Raw genomic sequence first — 27537 nt, 5'->3', positions numbered from 1 at the left:
ATGACATCAAAACTGGAATTTTGTGGCTTCTAGACCATTTCTATTAGCTTTGAGGTCATCTATATACCAGCGTATTCCCAAAAATAAAATGACAAAAATAACTCTTAGCAGATTGCACATTTAAAGTTTACAGTCCTTTTTTTTGAAAAATGGACAAAATATACTGATGCCTGCTCATACTACCACATATTTCTGACTAGCAATAGCACGTGGCCTATCATACGTGGAGACGGCTATCTGTTAGAATTCCCATTCATCTTAAAGTCAGTAACTTGGCTGGTCCTGCCCCAACTTTCTGTCTAAACAGAAAATATATCAAAATAGGCATAAAAAAACTGCACTTGTCAAGCTGTTTAATGGGGTCTGTGAAGGTTCACTTGCATAATCTCCCACTGCGTATCACTCAATTACAACTAAACAAACCAATTTCACTAAGAACCAGAGAAATTCATCAGTCAATTTGTCCTTCTATTGTTAGATTTTGTTGTATTTGGCTGAGCAGTCGTTTTGGTGGCTCGCCAGTGTATTAGATTTCTCTAATACACAAAATAAATAAGCTTGTACTTAAAAAGAAGTAATAAGAAGAAAAAATAAGTAAGCTTCTTGTGGGGAGAAGAATTTATTGAAGGTATTTAGGTAGTTAGGTAGTAGGAGTGATAAACTCTCGACTCCCAAGATTATGTTAATGATACAATTTATTTACGTTATTTGCGTTAAATTATTTGAAAGCGTTAAGGATTTTGAATTAATTGCATACGTTAAAGTGTCAACGTTGACAGCACCACATATAATATAATATAATATAATATAATATAATATAATATAATATAATATAATATAATATAATATAATAAAAAACCTCAGGAAGCTGAGTCTGAATCTTAGCGGCTGTATGCATTTTAAAGTAAAAGAATTTACACAGACAAAACAGAAATAAATAATTAAACACTCATTAACAAAACTACATGGGAGTGCAAACAAACAAACAGGAACATTAACACAGAATCCTTAGACTTTATTAGACTACTGTCTGAACCAATAAATCAAATAAACAGAACATAACTAAGTCTTGAGATGAGCCTCATAAATAACAAATCAGTGTTTCGCTTGGTTGCATGTTCATGCAATCTAAATAAGGTTTGGCATGGAGGCGTTCAAACATGATCTGCCCCAAAAGACACTGTAATCACAATAATAAAAGACACATTATATTAAATTCAAATCTTGCCCTCCACCACAGTTTCCAACTCTGGGCACTTTTGGTTCATTATACACTAAGTTCATATATGCTCAGATAGGTTTTGACAGCTATGGTAAACAACATAAGTGAGACCAGAACATTGATTTTTAAGTGAGCTTTCAGTTTAATTGCATCATATACCATTATACGTGCATCTGAAAATACACAAAATAAAGTTTCTATACCTTAAAATATTTTTCTAAATACCTTAAAAGACTTTTAAAGGTGCCCTAGAACTTTTTTTTAAAAGATGTAATATAAGTCTAAGGTGTCCCCTGAATGTGTCTGTGAAGTTTCAGCTCAAAATACCCCATAGATTTTTTTTAATTAATTTTTTTAACTGCCTATATTGGGGCATAATTAGAAATGAGCCGATTCAGGATGTGTGGCCCTTTAATTCTCGTGCTCCACGCCCCAAGAGCTCGCGCTTGCCTTGAACAACATAAAAAAAGTTCAAACAGCTAATATAACCCTCAAAATGGATCTTTACAAAGTGTTCGTCATGAAACATGTCTAATCGCGTAAGTACAGTGTTTATTTTGATGTTTACATTGATTCTGAATGAGTCTGTGGCTAACGGCTAATGCTACTCTGTTGGAGAGATTTATAAAGAATGAAGTTGTGTTTATGCATTATACAGACTGCAAGTGTTTAATAATGAAAATAACGACGGCTCTCTTGTCTCCGTGAATACAGTAAGAAACGATGGTAACTTTAACCACATTTAACAGTACATTAGCAACATGCTAACGAAACATTTAGAAAGACAATTTACAAATATCACTAAAAATATCATGTTATCATGAATCATGTCAGTTATTATTGCTCCATCTGCCATTTTTTGCTATTGTCCTTGCTTGCTTACCTAGTCTGTTGATTCAACTCTGCACATCCAGACGTTAATACTGGCTGCCCTTGTGTAATGCCTCGATCATGGGCTGGCATATGCAAATATTGGGGGCGTACACCCCGACTGTTACGTAACAGTCGGTGTTATGTTGAGATTCGCCTGTTCTTCGGAGGTCTTTTAAACAAATGAGATTTATATAAGAAGGAGGAAACAATGGAGTTTGAGACTCACTGTATGTCTTTTCCATGTACTGAACTCTTGTTATTTAACTATGCCGAGGTAAATTAAATTTTTGAATCTAGGGCACCTTTAATGTTATGGGACATAAATAGCTAACTATCCCTATAAGGGTGTGGAACCACACTAAACAACAGCTAAACAGGCTAGAGTGAATCCTAGGACTTGTTATCATATTGGACAGATGGATTCTGACACCTGTAGTCCCTGTTTCTGTTTGAAAAGCACGGCTGGCCTCCCAGGGCCCAGCTTCTTTCTGCACTCTTCTGTCAGCTGTCACTGAGGCAGAGACCCCTCGGGCCATCACCATCACTGTGACGAGGGTTACTGTTGGTGACACATGAATAACTCCTGGGACCTGGGCGCTGGCTCACAGCCTTGCTTGCAAACAAAGGTCAAAGGTCAAAGGTCACTGATATAACCACTTTAAAAGAAAGTTCAAATACAGAAGATTTACATATAGAGGTTTGTCGATGTGGCAAGCAGGCCAGGACCGAATTAGCACTTCTGCCACTGGCTTCACTCCATTCCCACGGCTAGAGGCCTCGCCATGCTTGCCACAGTTGATTAACCCGGTTAAAGCCTAATGTATCATATTTGATGTACACAATTTCTAAGGTCTCTCAATTATCAACAAAACTGCTGAAAAACCTGTTGTACACAATCTACTATAGGCCTTCTGTCATCTGATTGATATTTTATACCTTTTTAGCAAGTAAAATTATTCTAAAAACATCCACCTTCAGGTCGTGGTACACGTCTTTTCGCTGTGAAGTCTTCAATGTTTTTTATAAAGTAAACATAAGAATACCTCTTATATTTTTGGTAAAATTTCAAGTTAAACACTTACTAGACTGGAGTTTTATTTATTATCCACACATAATTTTTTAATGTTAAATTCTGAGTATCAAATATGATACATCAGGCTTTAAAGAAATGTTCATTTGTATACACAGTACAGTCCAAAAGTTTGGAACCACTAAGATTTTTAATGTTTTTAAAAGAAGTTTCGTCTGCTCACCAAGGCTACATTTATTTAATTAAAAATACAGTAAAAACAGTAATATTGTGAAATATTATTACAATTTAAAATAACTGTTTTCTATTTGAATATATTTGACAAAGTAATTTATTCCTGTGATGGCAAAGCTGAATTTTCAGCATCATTACTCCAGTCTTCAGTGTCACATGATCCTTCAGAAATCATTCTAATATGCTGATCTGCTGCTCAAGAAACATTTAATGTGTACAATTGTACAAAATATTTGTGTACAATATTTTTTTTCAGGATTATTTGATGAATAGAAAGTTCAAAAGAACAGTGTTTATCTGAAATCTAATCTTTTGTAACATTATAAATGTCTTTACTGCCACTTTTGATTGATTTAATGCATCCTTGCTGAATAAAAGTATTCATTTTCTTTTCAAAAAAATAAAAATAAAAATTCTTACTGACCCCAAACTTTTGAACGGTAGTGTATAATGCTACAGAAGCTTTGTATTTCAGATAAATGCTGTTCTTTTGAACTTTCTATTCATCAAGGAATCCTGAAAAAAAAGTACACAACTGTTTTCAACATTGAAAATAATCATAAATGTTTATTGCGCAGCAAATCAGCATATTAGAATGATTTCTGAAGGATCATGTGACACTGAAGACTGGAGTAACGATGCTGAAAATTCAGCTTTGCATCACAGGAATAAATTACTTTGTCAAATATATTTAAATAGTACACAGTTATTTTAAATTGTAATAATATTTCACAATATTACTGTTTTTTACTGTATTTTTAATTAAATAAATGTAGCCTTGGTGAGCAGATGAAACTTCTTTTAAAAACATTAAAAATCTTAGTGGTTCCAAACTTTTGGACTGTACTGTATATATAATATATATATATATATATATATATATATATATATATATATATATATATATACATTGTATATATGTATATATATATTTTTATCATTATTATTTATTTTGTCTAAAGGTTGAAAAACTTTTCCATTAAAAAATGTTTTTCTGACTAATATTTATTTTTTCTCAGGGTTAAAAACATTGCTTTAAAGTGGACATCCGCATATCCATCATTTGCTATTCTCCATCATTTGCTGCCATGATCAATAGAAAATGTACACATACTGTACATCCTTGTTTAATAAAATTTTGCTTACCGTCTGCTTTCTGTAGTAGGATATAGCGCAACAGTAATTGTGGCAAGCAAAAAAAACAAAAAACAAAACTGAGTTTTATAAACAAGGAGTAAACCTTAAAAAGCCTTATTTTCATAGAAACAAGTCTTGTTTGTGTATTTAGTGGCTGATTAAATTGTACTGCTATTGATTAGTGAATAGGACAGATTTTTGTGCTGAAATGCTGCATTTGTTTAGTGAATTCACCCCTTAAAGTTATACAAATGACTTACAGAAAAGCTAACAGATTTTTTCATTGTTATATATTGAGAAATTTTTACAGCAAACCATGTTCAATTTCACTTGAGCAACTTTGTTTCATCAGCATAAAACACAAATCCAGATGGTAGAAAATCCCATTTTCAGCCAGATAGGTGCCAACAAGAATGAAAAGATGGCAGCTGCGAACAACCACACCAGCAGCCACATCTCACGTTCGTAATTAGAGAAAAAACAATTATTCTCTCTCACACAAAGACATGAGACAGCTGCATAATCCCGAGGGCACACACTATGGTGCTCTTTAAGTAGGTGATTTGCTCATGATTCTTGAGTCAACATCCATGTCTATGCATAGTTAAGCATGTTGCATTGCTGCCAAGGGGGTGTAAAGAAATATGGCACTGTGGGCAACCAAACTATCATTGATCTGATGTCAATGGTATTCGGCAAGCTACTCAAAATATGCAAAATATGCTACTAACAGGTTAGATAAAGACAGGTTAGATAAAGCAACCTAGTCACACTACAAGCTACATACAATATAATAAAAATAAAATATTAAAGATATTGCCAGCTGCAAAAACTAAAAACTAAATAAATCGTTCTTAAATGTATTCTAACTATCCATGTTTTCATCAATATAGCTCTGGTGTGGACTTAAATATAAAAAAGAATAATAATAATAATAATAAAAACTATAGTTGTAGTTATCAGCTTTGGTGTGAACTACCCTTTAACCATGAGAGGAAGTAATAATGTAGTGCACATTGTTAAAAACAAGTATCTCTACAACAATATAAATCTAAATACAATACAATATAAAAATATTGTAATAAAACCAAACAAACCCAATAAATACTGTAAATATTATTAGTGTGTACAGAGAAATTACAATATCTAAACAAGTGTCATGACATGACAATAAAACCATAGTATAAAATTCTTAACATATTCATGTAGCCTACTATCTATGGCATCCTAAAGCACTTAAAATAACAACTTGGTACTACCCTGGTACTTTCTGTAATTTGTGTATTTTTCACTGTTAGTGTTTTGATACTCTCTTAGTTGGCAAATGTGCCTGCAGCACAAGCTACACCTGCTTGAGTAGAAAGTAATAAAGAGCTACTTCATCCACACCAAATCAGGATGCATTTGCAGGTTTGGTTTCAACTGACTGTAAGTAAATATCCAGTTCATCCAGCATTCTTTTTGTTCGCTGCTTTCTGAAATATCTTGTTACTCTTGTACGAAGAGTGAAAGTGCTTCAAATGAATTACTGTATGAGCTGTCCGAACGATTCTCACTGAATTATGAACCATCAATGCTTTGATAACCAGTTCGACCAATTTATTGTGAAGAACCTCTACTGCCTGACACTGGATGCCAAATCAACCTTTTCTTCTCAAATATATATGTCTGATTTTGTTCCAGAAGATCAAACAGACCAAACACAAAAACATCTACACACAGTGAGAAATATACAGATATATTCTTTTAAAACAGCAGTTCAATAAACAAGTTAATATTGATTAGCTTACATTTTTTTAGAGCAGTTTTATAGCAAAACTGAATTCTATTTGCAAATCTGATAATTATTTTCCTGTGTATCCCTGTAAAGCTGCTTTGAAACAATCTGTATTATAAAGCACTATATAAATAAATTACTGTTTCTCTGTTTGTTTTGATCTGCCAATGAAAATATATCCTACAGAACACTCATGTGTCTCTGATCAATACAGCAGTGGTGTGTTGTTTCTAAATGAATGTTTTTCAACAAATCGGTTGACTGAATGATTCAACGACTCACCAATTTGTTTTGTTACTGAATGAATCAGCATTTTGAACAAATGATGAATGAATTACTAAAAATGACAGACTCATGCTGTATCCCAATTTGCGTACTTATACTATGTCCTAAAAGTATGTACTCTTTCTGTGAAGAAAAAGTAGATACCTTTGAGTGTGTAGCAGAAAAGTAGGCAAGATTTGATACATGAGAAGAATTTTTTTAATTTAATTTAATTTAACATTTAATAAATATTTTTGTCAAGTTTGATATTGATTATTAATAATTCAAACCCCCTTTCCAGGGTGTCTCAACTTAGCGTGATTTTTCCCCCCAAACCAATTCAGCGGAAATCCTGCCCTGCACCAATTTCATTGGCTGAGGTTACAGTGATGGGTAGGTTTAGGGATCAGTGTTTGGTCCGCTGAACTGGATTGGGGGAAAAAAATCACGCCTCTAACTGCCGGTCTCATGCACATCAGCCACGTTTGTAGTTCTTTTTATTCTTATTTGTAGTTCTTAACCGAATCCTTCTCCAATGCCCAGTGGATTGTGGGCATATATAGAGCCGATAGAGTGTGTATCCATACTTCTACCAGATCTACCAGAAGTAGTACACTATACACACTTATTCTAATCTCACTTACTATTTAGGATGGAATGTGTTCACATTGGGACACAGGGGTAGCCAAGTGTTTCATTCCTGAATAAATCAGTGTTTTGAATGAATCAGTAATGAATTCAGTGATCAACTAATAAAAACACATCACTTGTCTGCTGAAATAGTCATAGAAAAATGTTCTATATATATATATATAGAGAGAGAGAGAGAGAGAGAGAGAGAGAGGGGGGGGAATGGATCTAAAATCCTGTAAAAAGGTAGCAGAAAAAATACAAAAAGCCAGAGGCCACAGGATCAGGAAGTAACTAGCAGCCTTTTGATCTGTGTAACCTACCAGTGATAGTGCTTCCTCCAATATCATTATACTTTCAGATGAAATCACCTCCTCAGCTCAATACAGAGTGTGTCTTTAAATGGATGTGTGTTTGTGTGCAAGGGTCCTGTGTGCACTTTTCCGTCCACTGACTATGTGTGTGTTTGTGTATTTTCTAAGCTTTGCAGCTTCAAAGCAATAAAATGAACCTTCAGTTTTGTAACTCCGTAGGTGGCAGAGAAAATCCTGGTATTTTCCGGTACTGATGTTTGGAGAGAATATAGAAGATTCCTGCCACTACAGCTGTGATAGGCATTTCTCCTGAGATCTAAACACAATGACATCACAGAACACGGCCGCTTAACGGCACATTCACTGCGGTAGCAAGGATCGGGTTTGCGTGCGCGCACATGTGTCTGAACATCTGTGCATCTTTGTGCATTGTATTGAGTTTGTGTATGTGTCTATGAAGTAGCTCGTACAGGGGCCTTTTTAAACAGGTGCGCAGCTTAAAAGGAATATTCTGGGTTCAGTACAAATTAAGCTCAATCACCACAGTTTAGGCCTACTGCTGATTACCAGAAATATTCATTTTGAAATAAAAAGAAAATCCTTAAAATGACCATAAAAATGATAAGAACAACTTTACAGCTCAAATAATGCACACGTTTAAATTTTGGGGTCGGTACGATTTTTAAAATGTTTTTAAAAGAAATATCTTTTGAGAGGAAGGCTGCAACAGTAAAAGCAGTAATATAGTGAAATATTACTACAATTTAACATTTCTATTTTAATATATGTTTTAATAATATATTCCTGTGATGGCAATGCTGAATTTTCAGCAGTTTTCAGTGTCATATTATCTTTCAGAAATCATTCTAATATGCTGATTTGGTGCCCAAGAAACATTTGTTATTATTATCAATATTGAAAACAGTTGTGCTGCTTAACATTGTTGTGGAAAACATAATACTTTTTTTCAAGATTCGTTGAAGACTAGAAAGTTTATAAGATATTTATTTGAAATTCGAAAACTTGTGTAACATTAAAATGTCTTTACTGTCACTTTTGATCAATTTAATGCATCTTACCTGAACGACAGTATTAATCTCTTTCTTAAAAAAAAAAATAAATAATGTTACTGACCCCAAACTGACTAAATAACAAGAGTTCAGTACATGGAAATGACATACAGTGAGTCTCAAACACCATTGTTTCCTCCTTCTTATATAAATCTCATTTGTTTAAAAGACCTCCGAAGAACAGGCGAATCTCAACATAACACCAACTGTTACGTAACAGTCGGGATCATTAATATGTACGCCCCCAATATTTGCATATGCCAGCCCATGATCGAGGCATTAGACAAGGTCAGGCAGTATTAACGTCTGGATCTGTGCACAGCTGAATCATCAGACTAGGTAAGCAAGCAAGGACAACAGCGAAAAATGGCAGATGGAGCAATAATAACTGACATGATCCATGATAACATGATATTTTTAGTGATATTTGTAAACTGTCTTTCTAAATGTTTCGTTAGCATGTTGCTAATGTACTGTTAAATGTGGTTAAAGTTACCATCGTTTCTTACTGTATTCACGGAGACAAGAGAGTCGTCGCTATTTTCATTTTTAAACACTTGCAGTCTGTATAATGCATAAACACAACTTCATTCTTTATAAATCTCTCCAACAGTGTGTAATGTTAGCTTTAGCCACGGAGCACTATCAAACTCATTCAGAATCAAATGTAAACATCCAAATAAATACAATACTCACATAATCCGATGTATGCATGCAGCATGAATGACGAACACTTTGTAAAGATCCATTTTGAGGGTTATATTAGCTGTTTGAACTTTTTTTATGCTGTTAAAGGCAAGCAAGAGCTCCGTGGGCGGGGGAGCGCCAGATTTAAAGGGGCCGCAGCATGAATCTATCATATTTAATGATGCCCCAAAATAGGCAGTTAAAAAAATTAATTAAAAGAAATCCATGGGGTATTTTGAGCTGAAATTTCACAGACACATTCAGGGGACACCTTAAACTTATATTACATCTTGTAAAAAAAAAACGTTCGATGGCACCTTTAAATCCTTACTTATTTAAAAAAAAGAAAAAAAAAGAAAAAGAAACAGGAAGGGCAAGTCAATATTATTTTTTATGGAAGTCAACATTATGCCACAAATGTTAACTGATCTTAACTTTTATTGACCCCAAAATATTTCATAAAACTTGCCAACATCATTTACAAAATCACATATACTGTACATGAACAGACACAAACAGCTCCACACCATAAGCAAAGCCATCTATGGTCTGCTGGATCCAACTAGTACAGCCAAATCCACAGATATTTTATTTAATGACAGTATTGATGTTTATGATGACCCTCAAAAAGACTCTCAAAATTCCAGAGCCAAGGCCTATACATATGGTTTTCTGTCTGCTATTTTATCATTAAAGGAAAAATGTAAAATAAAAATAAAATATTAAAGAAAATTCCTGTGGATTGACAAAAAGCGATGTCTGGATTTTCTGAATGTGAACTAACAATGTACTTCACAGCACTGCAATAATAACACTCTTGCAGTACATCACCATGGTGATAATTAGTTTTTACAGCACCAATGCCATTTACAGTGTCAAGCATATATGCAGATTCAAAACTCAATGACAAGAACATTACCCATCCCAGCACCTTGACTCAAGGCTTACCGAGTGGTCTTAAATACATTCAGACACCCATTTACCTTCCATCAAGAGGTTCGATTGACAAATTAAAGCCATTCAGAACTATGTCTCTGACTCTTTTGTCATTTCTTGGTATAGACTTCTTATTCAATAAATTACTGGCAGCACCTGTTTAAATGTAAGTTATTATTATTTCACTTGAAGTGCTTAATTAAATCCATCTTACAGTTATCCGTAACCCCCACAGCGAAATGTTACATGGTTATTTAAAACCGAGACCCTACAAGTGCAAGTGCGGCGATGACTCAGTGAGTGAAGCGGAAATGGATTTATTTGTGCTATTTAGTGAAATTTCACATCTAGCACAATGGTCATTGGACATTATGGATATTTCATTCACATTCAGGTCTCATACCTCACCTCCAAATTATCTGTTGTAAACAGCATTCATGATTTGAATAAATAAATAAACCGAATATCAGCCTAGGGTCTGTTGGTGATGTTTGCTTTTTTCTATGAAACTGCTGCATTTGGTGATAATGAATATTGTACACACTTGCAAAATTCAAAATTAAGCCACTGGTAGCCAGGGATGAAATTTGAATAGTCCTTTTGCAAACATAATTTTTACCCACCAATGGCCAAGCTCTTTATCAGAGCAAAAGTGCTGAAGCCTGTGCCAACATACGTCTTTTTATTTACAGACCACAACAGTTCAGTGAACATGAAGAGCTTGTTGCAGGCCTGTGGAAAATTTATACAAAGTCTGAAGAGGACAATTTAGAGTCCGAGCACTTGCAGAAGATATTTTTTGATAATCATATTTGCATTCCTGGCCAACGTCCAGGGAACTCCAGCAAGCTTTGGAAATTTAAGAAGACACAGACCTTGAATCCTTGATTTCTTCCCTTTTCTGCTTCCGCAATCTCACCTGGCTTCTTGTCCTTCAGCATTTTTACTTTTCAAATAGGTTTGTGTTTATACGAATGCATGTATGAACGTATAAATAAAACTACAAAGATTGTTCTGAAGAGGCGATCAATGCTGTACGTGAGTGACCATGTTGAACTGGCAGCACGGTGGAAATTTGTATTGATTTTTCCTCGCCTTACTCCAGTCCCCAAAGCAGCTCCAGGATTCTAGAAACGTCTACAAGTTCGAGCTGATATTCATAATATACAAGAGATGCCTCCCCGTTATGGACAATATAAACGACTTAATAACAAAAGAAATCAATGAAAGGACAGACGCAGATATGGATAGTTCAGTCTGCTCCCGAGACTGAAGAGAAAAAACTGTCAGTGTAGACAATGGCTTGGAATGAATCAATAACCAAATGCTTGGGATTTATATTATGAAGTCCACAATATTTCTATTATTATCTTTCCCTTCTTCATAGTCTGATTTATTAATCTGCCATTTCACCGGCCTGAAAAGCATATTTCATAATTTTACAAAACTTCTCAAAAAGTGTGCCTCAAAGCAAACTTCAAGTTCACCTCATGCCGTTACAAACCCATATGACTTTTTGGTAACACTTTAGTTCAGGGTCCAATTCACTATTAACTAACTGCATATTAGCTGTAAAAATATTAGTACTAGTATTATATTAGTACTTATTCTGCATGACCATGCATCCCTTAATCCTACCCAATACCTAAACTTAACAACTACCTAATCTAACTATTAATGAGCAGTAATTAGGAGTATATTGAGGCAAAAGTCATGGTTGGTAGTTAGTTAATAGTGAGAATTGGACCATAATCTAAAGTGTGACCGACTATTTTTTCTATGGCACACAAAAAGGTACATTTTTGAAAAATATTCCGTCACTTTTACATATAATGAATATAAATGAGGAACAAAAGTCTTCCTTTCTGCTCTACAAACGACATAAAGACTGCAAAAACATCTGGTACATCAACACCATTTGATGCAGGTTCTTGTACCAAAAATCAGTGACGTCAGTGACGCCGTATTGTATTTGAGAGCTACTGGGGATGCTAAATGATTGTTTTTGTTAACTGAAATAAAGCCAAAATTATACAGTAGTGGCCAAAAGTGATGTCCGGAGGGTATATTTGTTTTTTATGACCCTACAAGTTCGATTAAACACTCAAAATGAGGAAAATATTTGTTATATTTTTTTATATAAATATGAAGGAAAAACAAAACACTAAACTTGGTTATCTGACAAAATTGCTTGTCAAAAAAGGCAAACAACAGCTACGGGTTTTATTTTACTATGCAAAAAAAAAAAAAAAATTAAACAAAACTAAAATTCATATGAAAATTGAAAATATATAGAAAAATATATATATATATATATACGCCAGATGCAGTGTTATTTTTATTATTTTTTATTATTATTTTTATTTTTTATCTATTTTCAATTTTCATATGTAATTTTCATATTTCATATATATATATATATATATATATATATATATATATATATATATATATATATAAGCCAGATGCAGTGTTATTTTCCTATAGACAATATTTTATTGTGGTGAGTCATTTTGGACTTTGAGAGCCAAGACATTTAGAGAGAGAGAGAGAGAGAGAGAGAGAGAGAAAACACTCAAACAGGTTTGGAATGACATGAGTGTGAGTAAATTATGACAGTATTTTAATTTCTGGATGAACTATCTTTTTCAACAGAACATCATGTGCATGATAATATCATCTACAATGACACAAGGTTTCAATAAAGATTATGAACAAGGTGCCGAGCGAGATACCGAAAGACTAATCTTCTCTTCCTAACACCTAAGTTTCTTCTCTTCTCTCTCTGTCCCTCTCTCCTCCTACTCCTTAATGAGTCAAGAGATTGACAGCTGGATTACTGGGCCAGTTTGTAATCCTTTAATTTCTCCATTTAAGATAATCACTCACTGAATGGAGGGATGCTTCCACTTCCTGTGGCCCTTGTCAATCAAGTAAAAAAGCTGTAAATACCAAACGCAAACCCAAAGACAACCGAATGACAAACTGTCAGGCTTGAGAACAGTCTGTGTGCGATTCAAATTCATAAAACGTAAGTCAAATACCCACAGCAACACCTTTTCTGTTTGTCCATTTGTATTTATCTTTCCTCGGGAGTCCTGCATTTACAGAAGTAAACAGACTAAAAGCATGTCCGACAGTCCCTGACCACAGCCCTCTCAAAAGAATCTCTTTAAGACAGCCTGAGGACTTGAAGTGAAGCTGTCTGGAATATTTAAAAAAAATAAGAGAGAGAGAGAAGCGCATAGATAAGGATAAACTAAGGCTGCATCTTATGAATACAATTAGCATTCCTCACCTCTTGTTCACATGCTCCCTTCTTCATCCCTCCCAGCCCTTCTCCAATCTCCAAAACCGAGAAAAAGCGCTACACCTCACCTCTTTCCTATTTCCTTCTTCTACTCGGTTTAGATTGGTGCCAAACCTCAAGACTCTATGGGCTGAATCATGTTCGCTTTCCCGGTGGCGTTTTAGTATTTGCTCCTTAAAATAAACCCACCATGTCAAAGGAAGAAGTAATTAAAACAGAACCTAAGGGCACGATGAGGAATTAAAGACACCGGCAGGTCAGAGTCATGAAACTCATAATGGCATGCTGAGAAAACACATGGATATGTATATAGAAAAAGTGAGAGAGTTTGTTTAGTTTAACATTCATGTTGTGTATAAACATGCATTTTGTATATTATACATACACCATAAGGCAAATACCCTTAAAGGGACAGTACACTCAAAAAATATATATATAATTTACTTACCCTCATGTTGTTCAAAATATGTATGCAATTTTCTTATACAAATCTATAATATGGGCAGTGTTGTTAACTAAAAATAAAATAAAACTATTTTTTTATCTTAGTTAATTAATGTAAAGCTGAAATACAATAAAATAAAATCTAAATATTAGATGAAAAACAGAAACCTGATCTTAGCAGTAATGAGTGAAACGAAAATGAACAAATACTACAATTGTCACGTGTGGTTGTGCAAAGCACACAGCGCAGGAGAATGAAGCAAATGCTGTCTTTAATGAATAAATCCAGAGGGGAACACTCAAGAGATCACAAGGGGAAATATAGCAATAGAAAACAAGCATGTAAACTATGATGACACCCACCAGAGAACTGGGAGAACTGAAGACTAAAAATACACAGGGAAGCTAAACGAAAGAACATGAAACAGGTGCGTAACATGCGGAACATTATCAGTAACCATGGAAACTAACTTGTGAATACAGAGGGACAGGTAGACAGGCAAAAACCAACAAAACAAACAAACTGATCATATATCTGACAACAATAGTATATAAATAACGCTAAAATAACACTGCAGATACGCAAGTATCTTGCATGGACTATTTTTTTAAAGATATTTTTATGCTGTACTTTTATTGTGCTTTTTAGGTATTGTGGACCATGAGAGCCCTTTTAGAATAGATAGATAAGATAAAAGATAAAAATAGATAAAATAGATATTTTAAAGAGTACATGGGAAATTCCCTTTCGAGGGAACTCTATGCTGCGTCATTACTGTGACGCTATGGGAACGCCCCCAGAAGTGACCGGTGTCTGAAGCATGTGTGAAACACGCCAACTAGCTGGCAGACAGCAGTTTGTCAGTGTGAGCTTAAGCCAGTTCAGAGAGTGTGTATTACCAGCTTTCATTATGGCCAGTGATGCAAACAAGCTCTGTGTTATGAGAGAGAAGCGAGTGCTTTCAACTCTTGAGTGAGCTGAATGCATGCATTGTGATGAGTCAGGGTGGGGAAACTCTGCTTTCGCTTGACTTCTTTTCTTGAGGAATGAGAGTCAAGCATCTGTACCTCATGGTTTGGACACCATGTCTGCTGAGGCATAGTTGCAGCTTCGATCCTGGGGATCACGGTCAAACTGGCGGACGAGTTTGACAAGGGAGTTCAATTTTTCAAGCTTTTCCAGATAGCTCCATTGCCCTTATATCAGGGAAGCCTGCTTTGCGGCCACTTCCGACCTAACTGAGAGCATATTATGTGTAAGCACGTCAAGTTCTGAGGAATTTAGATGTAGAGGTAGATGTTTTCAATATACCACCTCTTAACCTGCACATAAGTCTGTGAGTCTTCATTTCTCCAAGATTTCCACACTGAGGTGTCAAAATCGTAGAGGAGTGTGTATCCCCCAGGTTAAGAGTTGCTTCCAAGCTATCTTTCTTGAGAGCTGCTTGTGAGCTCTCTCTCCTTGTACTGAATCCTCTTTGAGGACGCCTGCCTTGCCAATGTGAAGAGTGCAAGCTTACTTGGCTCTTGAGGGAGCTGAATGCACTCACTGTGATGAGTATGACTCTTTTCGTGAGTGATCAGTCGATTTGCTGCATCTCGCGGTTCGGATCACGGATTTGCTATAGCAATTGCAGTGGGAGGAGCTAGGTGAATGTTATTTCGCTAACTCCGCTCCTTAGCAGTTAATGGCAAGGCATGTGAGGTGCCGTGTCAGGCCATGGGGTTCTGCAGACAGTGGAATCTATCTAATCTCCACTCAGCAAGGCTGCCAGAGTGTGGCACTGTGGATGTGCCTGAACGAAGTACATCTGACTCCGGTTTAAGTCTGTTAAGTTATTTTAGTGCTAGCTCATTATAATTGTGCATATCTTCACAGCATAGTATATCAGGCATTTTTCAGCATGGCGAAGTGGGTATTAACATTCCCATAGCGTCAATGTAATAATACAGTGTAGAGTCTAGGGTTATGTATATAAAACCGGCTCCCTGAGAAGGGAACGAGATACTATGTCGTGTTGCCATGCTTCCTTCAGACAATGAAGGTGATGTCGTCAAATGCAGGCACTCTTTAACTCCCTCGGGTTGGCGGTCACGCCGGCGTGATCACCTCGTTTTTTTCTAACCAGTGTGAAAGAGACTCAAAATACTCTGTCAATGTTGCACATACAATTAAGAGCTATACACCATTTTAATCTGTGGAATATCTTCTTTTATTTGTGTACACTCAGAGTAAAAACAAAATGTTGTGCTTTTTGCAAAATAAAGAAAACTAACATGATGCGTGATCTCTCGTCTCCCTCTGAACGAAGTCCAATCTGACAGTTCTCAGAAAATGAACTGTAACTTAGTGAATACTAATCACAAAAAAAGAGACTTCTGTCTAAAAAAATGTTGAAATGTCAGGTTTTAAATCTTGTAAGTCAAATCGAAAACAAAAATTCTGTGTTTATGTAATCTGTATGAAAAGAGAGCCATGTCAGAAGTCCGTGATTCAGCTCATTGTCCGCTAATGCGGCCACGCCCACGGAGGAGCGCTATTCAGAGGCAAATTCTGAGGCAACACATGCATTCATCGTCTCAATCGTGTATTTATTGTCTTGAAAAGTGTTTATCTGGATGTTAAAGCCATGCTTAGCGACCTCTAGAAGACATGCCGTTAGTTCCTGGTTCCTGTTCTTCTTTATATGAATTTGTGGACTAAAGGTGCACAGAGCGCCCTCCGGCTGCAAGTATGAAATGAAAACAGTATCCAGCGTTCACAGTGTAGGAAGGATAATTTTACATAATTTTGAAGCAAAAACTCTAGTCTACAATCTCCAATACCCAGAAGTCTTGTGAACAAAGATTTAATATATATTTTTTGGCTTTATTTCAGTGACTTAAGTTTTTTGTTTTTTCAATAACCACGCATAAACGTTATTCCTTCAAAAACACAAACATGTGCATACATGTTCCTCACATATTATTGTAGCCTAGTTTGTGCTGAATACAGTGTAATGACACTTTTTCCATTAATATATTTATGAACAACTGAAAAAAGCACAAATGTCAGGGTATGTCAAAACTTCTCCAGGGCCCCAAAAATCCTCAGACCCCTGAGGGTTAATACACATAAACACACTATGTTACGTCATAAGACCATCTGGAATGTAGTTGGTGTGTTTCACTCGTGCTTCAGACACCGGTTACTCATGGGGCCGCTCCCATAGCATCAACATAATGACGCAGCGTCTCGTTCCCTAGATGTTTTTCCCCCCACACTATTACAATGAATGGGAAATGGAGCTTTCGAGCTTCAAAAATGACACAATAGCACCATTAAAAAATAGTCCATATGACTTGACATCTCCCCCAGCTGTCCTGGCATATTCATGAGAGAAGTACAGTACCAATTTGAGAATGAATCATTCTTTTTAAGTCAAATGTGGTCAATAAATCTGAGTCTAAATGATTTGTTCATAAATTATAAATAAAGAACTATTTCTTTCTTATATTTAATTCTAGTCTTTGATAGTCTGATCACACAGAAATGTTTTTTAGATAAAAGTTATGCTTTTGGATTGGCATGCCCTTGCGTACATGTCATATTTTTCACCCTGGTATATAATTAATTAAAATTTCTACATATAAAAAAATAAGTATTTACTTCAGTATTGGTAATGATAAACAAATCAACATCAATGTTTTTTTTTTTCTTTTATTTCAACAGCAGTATTCTCAAGGACTTCCCACAGAATCAAGCCAATGTAAATGAGAAATGCCTTGCTGACTAATAGTATACACACAGCCAGCAGTAAAAAGTCTGCCTTTAAGATGAAAATCCAATCTGATTTATATTCAAATAGACATTGAACCATGGTTTCATATGAAAACTTAATTAAGAACTGCTAGGTGAGTGGTAGAAGGAGAGTACGAGTATGAGAGAAAGGGATGGGAAGGAAAATATCTATACAAGTCTGGATTTTTCCCTTTAATATAAATTGATATACTATACTCACTATGCACAGTGTGGGGGAAAAAAAACTAGATGGAAATGCAATGGAAAAGTAAATCAGGCATGAAAAAAACAAGTCTGTGTGTATAGTACACTCTTGTATGCTTGGTACACTTGAGCTGAGTAGCAGACCTTGCTGGTTTTTGTTGTATAACAGCATCTAATGGTAGGAATACCACATTTGCATCTTAGAAATCATTGTAAAACATGTGCCTTACATCCTTGAGCAATACAGAACAGATAAATAGATTTTTTTTTAATTGCTCATCATGCTAAGTTGTTTATTACAAAACCAAAAGCTGTAGATTTTGTAAGCTGCTATTTTCCAATACATGACCATAAGATAGAAGCAGTAGGATTCAACTGAATAAAATATGTTAAAAAAATGAAAATAATTTTTCATAAAATTCATCAATATAAATAAATATATTATAAATATAATAAAAATGATACAACAAATTAATAACAAATTTAATAATAATAATAACTGAAAGTGAAACTGTAGATATAGTCTTGCCACATTAACAAAATAATTTATTATATCTTCATCAACAACAAAAACAACAACAATTATAATACATTATATTATATAATACATATTATTATTATTATTATTGTCTGCTGTTCACACTGACTTTGAATGTTGCGCAACCAATCAAAAATCAGTCGAAATCAGTCCGTTTTATAATAAACTCTTAACCCTGATCTGTTTGCGACCGCAAAGCTCCAAACAGGGCTCAAGCAGTACCATCCTAATGAGCTTCTGTGAATGTCTGTATCCATGAGAGGTTCCACAGCACGGCGTAAGTATGGAGAGCAATGTGTTTGCTAGATAATGAGGTAAACTTTAAGACACGACTGGAACGCAGAGAGAGAGAGAGCCCGGGAGTCCATGCGCAGAGCGTCTCCATCTCACAGGTGGAGTCCTAGTTCTGGTTTTATTGTAAAAGTGCCTTAAGATGTCTGTGTGTTTGGATTTAATGAATGTCCTTGTGGGAGAGGAATATTTTTTAAAGCGAAAGGACAACTGAAGTGGGGACTTACTATATTTTATTGATGATAAAATGTGGTATGTACGTAGAATATCTTGGAAATCCAAGCAGGCACTATATTTTGTGGCACTGCAAATGCCACAAATCTGCCAGAGAAGTCAAATGACTCTGACTATGCATAAGCACTAGTAATTAAGATGATTAATGGCCGCCTCTGAACTAACGGCAAAGGCGACTGACTTCCATTTCCCACCAGCACTGTGTCGGATATTAAAGGGTTATGCACTGAAGTTCATCGCTCATGTTCTCTTGAACACATTCTGACAGCATCCTTTCAGACCACCGTTTAGGGGTAAGTGCAACTCAAATCAGACTGCTCTTTTGTGTGCGAGAGTGTACCTGTCCTCCCCCCATCTCCATCTCTCTGTCTTTGGCATCAAAGTGCCTGATCCTGCTCTTAGGCCAAGATGATGGTTTACACTACAATGTGCAATCAGTGGAATATCCGTTTTCATGGCTTATCTCTCCCAGGTGGGGTTCTGCTCTGAAAAAGGCCCACGCTCAAATGCTCTGTTCGTTTTCATGGACGATATACTCTCATACAAACATTTTTTTTAAAATTTAGTATATTTTCTCTTCATGTAAATCTATATATCCGATCATACATACTCTATACTGCTCAAAAGTTTGGGGTCAGTAAGGTTTTTTAAGAAAATATATGTTTTTATTTCCGCAAGGATGCATTGAATGAATCATATTACAGTAAACATATTACAAAAGAATACTATATTGTAAATAAATGCTGTTTTTATGAACTTTGTATTCATCAAAGAATGCTAAAAAAAAAAAAAGTATCACGGTTTCTACAAAAATATTTCGCATCACAACTGTTTTTAACATTGATATTAATAAGAAATGCTTCTTGAGCACCAAATCAGCATATTAAAATGATTTCTGATGGATCATGTCACACTGAAGACTGAAAGGCTACTGAAAATTCAGCTCTACCATCAGGAATAAATAAAATTTTAAAATATATTAAAGTAGAAAACAGTTATTCTACATATATTATTTCTGTATTTCTTAATTTTTTTTTAAATTCATTTATTTATTGCTTTAATGACAGCGGTAACATAACAATAATGTCACATTAGTTAAGGTTAGTTAATGCATTGACTAACAGTGAGCAATACATTTGTTACAATATTTATTAATCTTTGTTAACATCAATTAATAAAAAAAAAATACAACTGTTCATAATTAGTTCAAGTTAGCTACATTAAATACGAATAACAGATTTTTTTTTTAAAAAATTTATTTTAATGATGTATTAGTAAATGAATTCAATTACATTAAGATTAATAAATGCTTTTTCATTGTAAATTCATGTTAACTAATGTAATTAACTAATGTTAACAATTGGAAACTTATTGTAAAGTGTTACCATGACAGCAGCACACGAACTTCATGAACTCCATAGGTTCGTGACCTTTTGTACACATGATCATTGTCGAAAAAATTTGCACACAATGTCACATATTTGTTCTTTTTATATACTGTATATATAAAGCTCCTTTGTTCTTTTAAATCTCATATCTCGAATGTGGTCTCAAAGGCTGGACCCCACCGTGCACGTCAACACAGCAAGATGGGGTATTTATGCATGAGTTTATACGTCTATAAATGTTTGCATAAACGCCTGAAGACATGACGTAACACAATAAAACCTCATAAAACATCATTCTCTCCTGAGCTAGACTGCCTACCGCAATAACGAGCCATGCTAAATGATCGCATCATCAGTCAATGTTGAATGCGGTTCAAAACTTACCATCTAGGATCTGGAATCCAATCATGTAAAACACAAATGCTTACCATACCTATTTACTGTGGCCATGTGGGTGCCTTTCATACGCTCCCGAGGCCAGCTGAATATGTGACAACCCTGGCATTTATATTTTGTCAGCATAAATGATGAATCTTTTCACATGCTGAGTGAAGATGAATCACGTCTAGTGAGGCAGAGCGCCTGAAGAGACTCACGCTGTCTGTTTTTACTGTGTAAAAGATATTAGAAATGTTGGATGGTTGAATTATAACCACTCCGGTCAACTTAATTCGAGAGCCATGTCTTGTTATCCTTAGAAGTACAATAAAAGTGATCATGAAGATTATAGGATAATGGGTATAAATGTGCCGTCTTTGTCATAATACCCAAACTTTGCTATAATTAAAATGCCCGGTGCGAACAAACACCTTCATAAATGAATAGAAAATAAACACAACAAGCTACTGGTGTAATTAAACGGAATCAGCAAATTGCATCGTAAGCAGCTGCGAGACCAGCAGACAGCTGGCAGACACCCTGACTGCTCTGGCCATGAAAGAGCAGTCATATCTGATTCTGTTTGGATGGCCAGGCTTTAGAGACCAATGCTAAGCAGTACCTAGAGAACTGAGATGAATCGCTCACTCTCACCCCAGTGCACCGCAGCCATATTAAACAGTTATGGAAGCAACTCAAGCGGAACTTTCTACTCTCGAATCCTCCGCCAAGTTCAAGTCTCAGACCGCACCGCGCTCCTGAGAATTCCCATCTCGGCATTAGCATTCAGACCAATGTTTACAATCACGGCTAAATTGACGCTGGATTTTCTCGACTTGAAGCTCGCCGGCCCAACCGAGCGCACCGGCTCACCCATTACTCTCCCCTTTGACGGTTCTGGGTTACACAAGGCTGTTATCATTAACGTCCCTGTGAGGCGACCCCACTCCCCGATTACTATGGTTCTTCTGAACACATCACCCTTCCTCCAGGCCGGCGACTGTACATTAATCACTCTCTGTAAGGGCTCATACTGCAGCCTGACGATATACACCCAAGTGCCAAGTTGTGCTGGGGTAAGCATGTTTTTAAAATGAAGAGTGCACTATTGGATATTGAAGGAAAGGTGGCTGCCTGCACGCTAGTGGATATTGTGGGCACAGTCTCGATCCCAGCAAAATGCTCATAACTAAATCCGCGAGTAAACAAAATGATTGACTCATGCGCGAGCACTTGGACACGCATGCCAACACTCAACCGACTTGCTGTGTAACAAGCGCATCTGACATGTCAATGACTGACAATGTTCCCTTAACACCTCCACAAGCTGGAATCAAAACAAACAGGCCATAGAAGTGCGATAAACAGGGAACAGTATGTATAACGAATAAATTATAAATAATTGCAGCGTGTATTTCCAAACCGGTTGCGCAGTTTCTGCAATTACAGCAAAAATTCGATTCTTGCACTCCCGCATCAGCGCAAAAGTTGCAGTTAGATTGAGAACAACTAATAAATCTCTCTCTACACAACCACGTTCACGTGAATAAATCCATTGATTACTCTGATAACAGTTACACTCAATCAAAGTTTGAATGCGGTGGAAAAAACAGGTAATTGATTGAATCAATGTGCCATTTTCTTGTATGATTTGTTTCTGCAAGTCCAATTTTCCCCCCGACATCTTTTCTCCTACCATAACAGCAAAACAAATTCCACAGATAAAGCATATCCTTGCATAACGCACACACATGCATGCACAATGGCAATGAAAAGCGACAGAATAAAAGGACAGCTGAAATCTTGCTGAAAAGAAGTGGGAAAGAATAGAGGAACTGTATTACATGCAGGACAGAGGGGGAGCGGGAAAAAAAAGCAAAAGCTTAAAGCTCAAAGCAGCAAAAAACACCCAGCGGGAGCTGAACAGAAGATTTAAATGAGGCTTCTGTAGCCAGCCGGGCCACTGAACTATCCATTAAATTCAGATTATGGGTTTATTTCCATTTTTTATTTATTTATGTTTTTAATCATCCAGCCAAGGTTTGTCTGATAGTCAGACTAAAGCTGAATAATATGCATATTGATTGTGATCAGTAGGAAACACTGGCTTTGCACATCTTTTTAATGCAAACGTGTGCCAACTGTAGCTCTCGACGAATTGGAACATGTAGACGCTTATGACACCCACCTAGATGGAAGCGTCGTTTCTGGCACAGCATGGATATGTTTCTTTAAATGCATCACCTGACGTTTCTCAGACCTTGCAAATTGCATTTGAGAAGCATAGTGTGTTTTAAACGTGTTCTAATTGCATTACTGGTCCTGTGTGTACTATCAACATTCAGCACGCTGGCATATCTGCATCTCTGCTCCTCCTTTCTAAACCATTTATTTGTGCTTGTTATTCCGCACTGTGCTTATTTTGAAGCCGGCTGAAACTGGTTTTGAATCACTGTTAACACCTTTTGAGGAATCATACAGCACAACTAGTCTAAACTACTGCATATGTGAGAGTACCGAAGAATATTCAACAACATCCACCTCCTGTTAATTTGGGAGCCATTCTGCATTCTCCATAAATATGCAATAATCAAGCTAAAATTATATTTAACATATTACATTTAGCCTACACGCACAGAATGAGGAATGCACAAGCATTTACATTCACCCACAAACCTGTTGCTAAAGCTCCACTGAGATTAACACACACACACACACACACACACACACATATATATATATAAACCTGTGCCGAATCATGCAATGCACTGCAAGCTCTTACCTTTGTGAATGTTCAGGCCTTGCAGCACACCCCTGGGGACAAATACGGTGTAGAAGCTCTGGGAGAAACCTGGTCTGCATGGAGCGATGGTCTGAGCGCTTCCGTGACTCCCCTGAGAAAGACAGACATTATTGGCTATGAAGACACAGGAGAGGGGAAGTGGTTAGGCAAATTGATTTGTGACCACAGGGTTGTGGTTCTTATTCAAGGTTATCGAAACCGATATAAATACCTTCAGGAGGCAAACTCACAGAGCAGGGATGCAACCGTTTAACAATAGGCATGAAAAACTGTTCAATAGACAAGTGCTTCAAACCTTTTTGTCTTATGTACCCTCCGTTTCGCCTTCAGTAAGGCTCGAGTAACATATTGACAGCAAACCAGAAATGTGTTCCTTTTATCTGAATATAATTTAGCTTTATTATTAATATTATTACTAATAAGTCACTTTTAACCAACTATATTATAATCACTCTAGTCAGTCAGTATCATCAGTAAAATCAATAGTAAATAAATCAATAAGTAAAATTAAAACATAAATAAACATGGGTCAAATATGTGACCCTGGACCACATTATACATAATCTGAAAGCTGAATAAATAAGCTTTCCATTGATGCATGGTTTGTTAGGATAAGACAATTTTAGGATAAAACTGAGATAAAACTATTTGAAAATCTGGAATCTGAGGGTGCAAAAAAAATCTAAATATTGAGAAAATCGCCTAGAAAGTTGTCCAAATGAAGTCCTTAGCAATACATACCCACTCACAAAAATAAATATATATATATATATATACACATTAACAAAATATCTTCATGGAACATGATCTTTACTTAATATCCTAATGATTTTTGGCATAAAAGAAAATAATTAATATACTTTTGATGCTTATAATGTAATGTTGGCTATTGCTGCAAATATACCTGTGCGCCTTATGACTGGTTTTGCGGTCCAGGGTCACATATATATATAAACATGTTTTTTTTTATGCAAATCTAAGAAACTAGAACACATTACATTTTTGTTTTAAATAATTCCTTAAAAGATTCTGGAAAAGTCTTGAGATTAATCAAGATTAGTCAATTATTTAAACATTTTAAAAAAATATTATTAGTATTATTTCTATTTTGTAGCTGTAACAAAGCTAAATCTTTCCAAGAACCCCTGTAACCTGCTTAAATACCCTCCGGAGTGTATTTGCAGCGTTGCGAATCACTGCTGTAGTCCAGCTGAGTGTGTGAATATTCAATATCTATGCAAATATGCAAATGAACAAATTCTAAATCAAAAGCAGCAAATCTGTGATTTAATTCTCATTCAGAGGCCTGCATTCTTATGCCCTGATGGTGTTTTTTTTTAAATGTATACGAGTGAAAACATCAAGAGATTCTCTGAAAATTTAATAAGAGCTAAATGAGCCTGTTTGATGATTAAAATAAACCGAGGGAAAAAACAGGGATGCGTTGGAACACAGGAAGTGCAGAGGAAAGAAGGTTGCGCTGGAGTTCTGCCATGTGAATCAGTAGAGAAATTGTGCCCATTACAGTGGCATCTATTTTAGGATAGTGACCTAGTGTGTGTGAGAGTGTGTGTATGCATCAATGAATAGTGCTCACCATTGGAGATTTAGCATAATTAGATGGTGGGTCATATTCAGGTTATCCCAGTCTCAGTATGGTGGGCTTTTCTAAAAAGATTCAAGGTTCAAGCTCAGGCCTCGATGTTTCTAAACTGAACGAGAGGTTGCCTTTAGGGGTCTCTCTCTCTCTCTCCCCCTATATATTTTTTCCATTCTGGAGCACAGACAACTATGAACCTGAAAATCAAGACAACAAAGAGCCGACGCACTAAGCTCTTTCATATATCCACGGAGGAATAGTCTGTCAAAGCATCCCTACAGATCACATTAGTCAGAGGGCTGTGAGATGGTTACTTTCTAAAGCAGCGCTTCCTCTGCCCACCATGTGAATGCAGCTCTACAGCTACATTTCACTTCCAGTTGGATACAGATTTTATTCTGAATGAGTCATCAAAGAGAATGTCAATATCTGCCATACATCCAACAGTAATATGCGTCTTATTTCCAGAACTTATATTTACTCATCACCCCAGCACCTCCTAGATTTCATTTACTGGTAGCCTATATGTGTGCGTTTCTTCTTCTTTCATAATTCCTAAATGTATAAGACATCACAGACCAAAGCAACTAGTTCCCTAGTGTGCTACAAGTTAAACCATTCCTGACGTACCCATTAAGAATAGGATAATGAATACTCATTCATTAACATTAATATTAATATTATAATACAATCGATTTGCATATTCACATACTCCTCCAGTAACGACAGAGCAGCACTATTACCAGACACACCACAGGCATCGCCGCATCCTCTGCAATGTGTGTTAAAAGTGCAGCTGCAAGCCACTGCAGCTTACTGATAGACGACCAGTGTTCAACACAAACTGATTTCCTTGTTTGAATGTTATTTAAGAGAAAGAAGACGAAAAAAACGACTGTTATAGAAGTGCTACGAAAGCAATTTTTGATTTCCAAACAGACAAAGTGAACGCTCGATGCACCACTGTATTCTTTTAGTAAGTACGGACAGAAAATGCACAAACACAAGTGTACTACTCCATATGTTCAGCCTACTAGTGTCTAATTTCAAGTACTAGTACTTCCAGAATGTTTGTAAATAAAACATTTGGACTTACCAAAGATGTGCCCACAACTAAGGCACACGCCACAAGAATCGCGCAGCCGGTTTTCATTTTTGCCATCAGCAGAGGAGGCAGGTGTTTGTTATTCACAAACGTAGAGATAATTCCTGTGAGATGTGCTGTCGGTAGCAGGGTTCCGCTGAACGACGCGCAGAGAATATTGTCCCGGTCGGTCTCGCGCCCTACTGCAGGTGGACAGGCGCTGTTCAGCTCAGCACCACGGCTCCGCTGGCGGCGTCACAACCGCTACAACTCCTCCTACCGCAGCGTACTACTTAAAGACACACACTGAGACGCACTACAGCACGCTTGACAGTTAACCAGGCACGTATTATGTTCGTTCTACATATCTACTTCAGATTAAATTAACTTGCAGCTGAAATCAGGTAGAGAATTATTAAAGGGGGTTTAGAGGGGGGTCTGGCCAAACTAAATTAACGTTTGCATTTGCATGCATTTTGCATAATTGTATATTTAATAATTGTATATTTAAGCAGCGCGAAAGTTTTCGCTAAATAGACGTGAGCTAAAGGGAGTAAACATAGCAACAGTTCGCTGCTCTATAGCATTTTTTTTTTCAGTCTATTATAGATTTAAACATTGCAAACATTCCATAAAATGTAAGTGTTTTATTTAAAATATTGATAGTTGAACTACTCTACACATAAAGAGCACTTTTCTTCTGTGATCAAAATTATAAAATTGTGGAATTTGGCTTCTGTTAGGTCATAATAGTATGATATTTAATAATCATAATCCATAATGCAGTACATAAAGTAAATACTACAGACAAAACTAATGTAATTTCTACATAAAAAGATTAGTTTGGGCAAGAATTTAAAAAAAAAGAAGTAAATTCTATAGTAGGCCTACTACTCAATTCAAGCTTATCAGCGCTATAAAATTAAGTAAAACCTACTCAACTTTTCTCATACTGGTGCACAGTAAAATCCCCAGAGTTAAATTAACTCTGTGCAGAGTACATATGGTCCCTCTCTAAATAGTGTTAAAGTAACACTAAAGCAGAGTTAAAGTTAATGAGATAATTAAGCAATTAATAAGGCTGTGACTGAAGTCAGTTGTAGTTCTTGTGTTTCTCTTTTCTTTAGTGATTCTGCTTGTTAACAGCAGGTGTTCATCACTAATGCACAATCATCACTTAATTAATTGCTTAATTATCTCATTAACTTTAGTGTTATTTTAAGACTATTTAGAGAGGGACCATATATATACTCTGAGCAGAGTTGGTTTAACTCTGGAGATTTTCCTGTGTGTTCCCATCATGCACTG

The 27537-nt window shown here is 36.0% G+C and overlaps 1 protein-coding gene across 1 annotated transcript in view; it reads right to left on the bottom strand.

Moving 5' to 3' along the window:
- Nucleotides 1-26549, bottom strand: part of cdh4 (cadherin 4, type 1, R-cadherin (retinal)) — a 299485-nt gene extending 272936 nt beyond the window's left edge. Inside the window, exons 1-2 of the mRNA XM_048172488.1 lie at nt 26242-26549; nt 23525-23636 (exon numbers count right to left, since the gene is read on the bottom strand). Coding sequence (XP_048028445.1) covers nt 23525-23636; nt 26242-26307 — 178 coding nt within the window. The 5' untranslated portion in view covers nt 26308-26549. The remainder of the gene's footprint in view (nt 1-23524; nt 23637-26241) is intronic.
- Between the last annotated feature and the right edge of the window lie 988 nt (nt 26550-27537).

This window comes from Megalobrama amblycephala, linkage group LG21 (genome assembly GCF_018812025.1).
Source record: "Megalobrama amblycephala isolate DHTTF-2021 linkage group LG21, ASM1881202v1, whole genome shotgun sequence".
Lineage (NCBI taxonomy): Eukaryota > Metazoa > Chordata > Actinopteri > Cypriniformes > Xenocyprididae > Megalobrama > Megalobrama amblycephala.
This window is presented reverse-complemented; position numbering and strand designations above follow the sequence as displayed.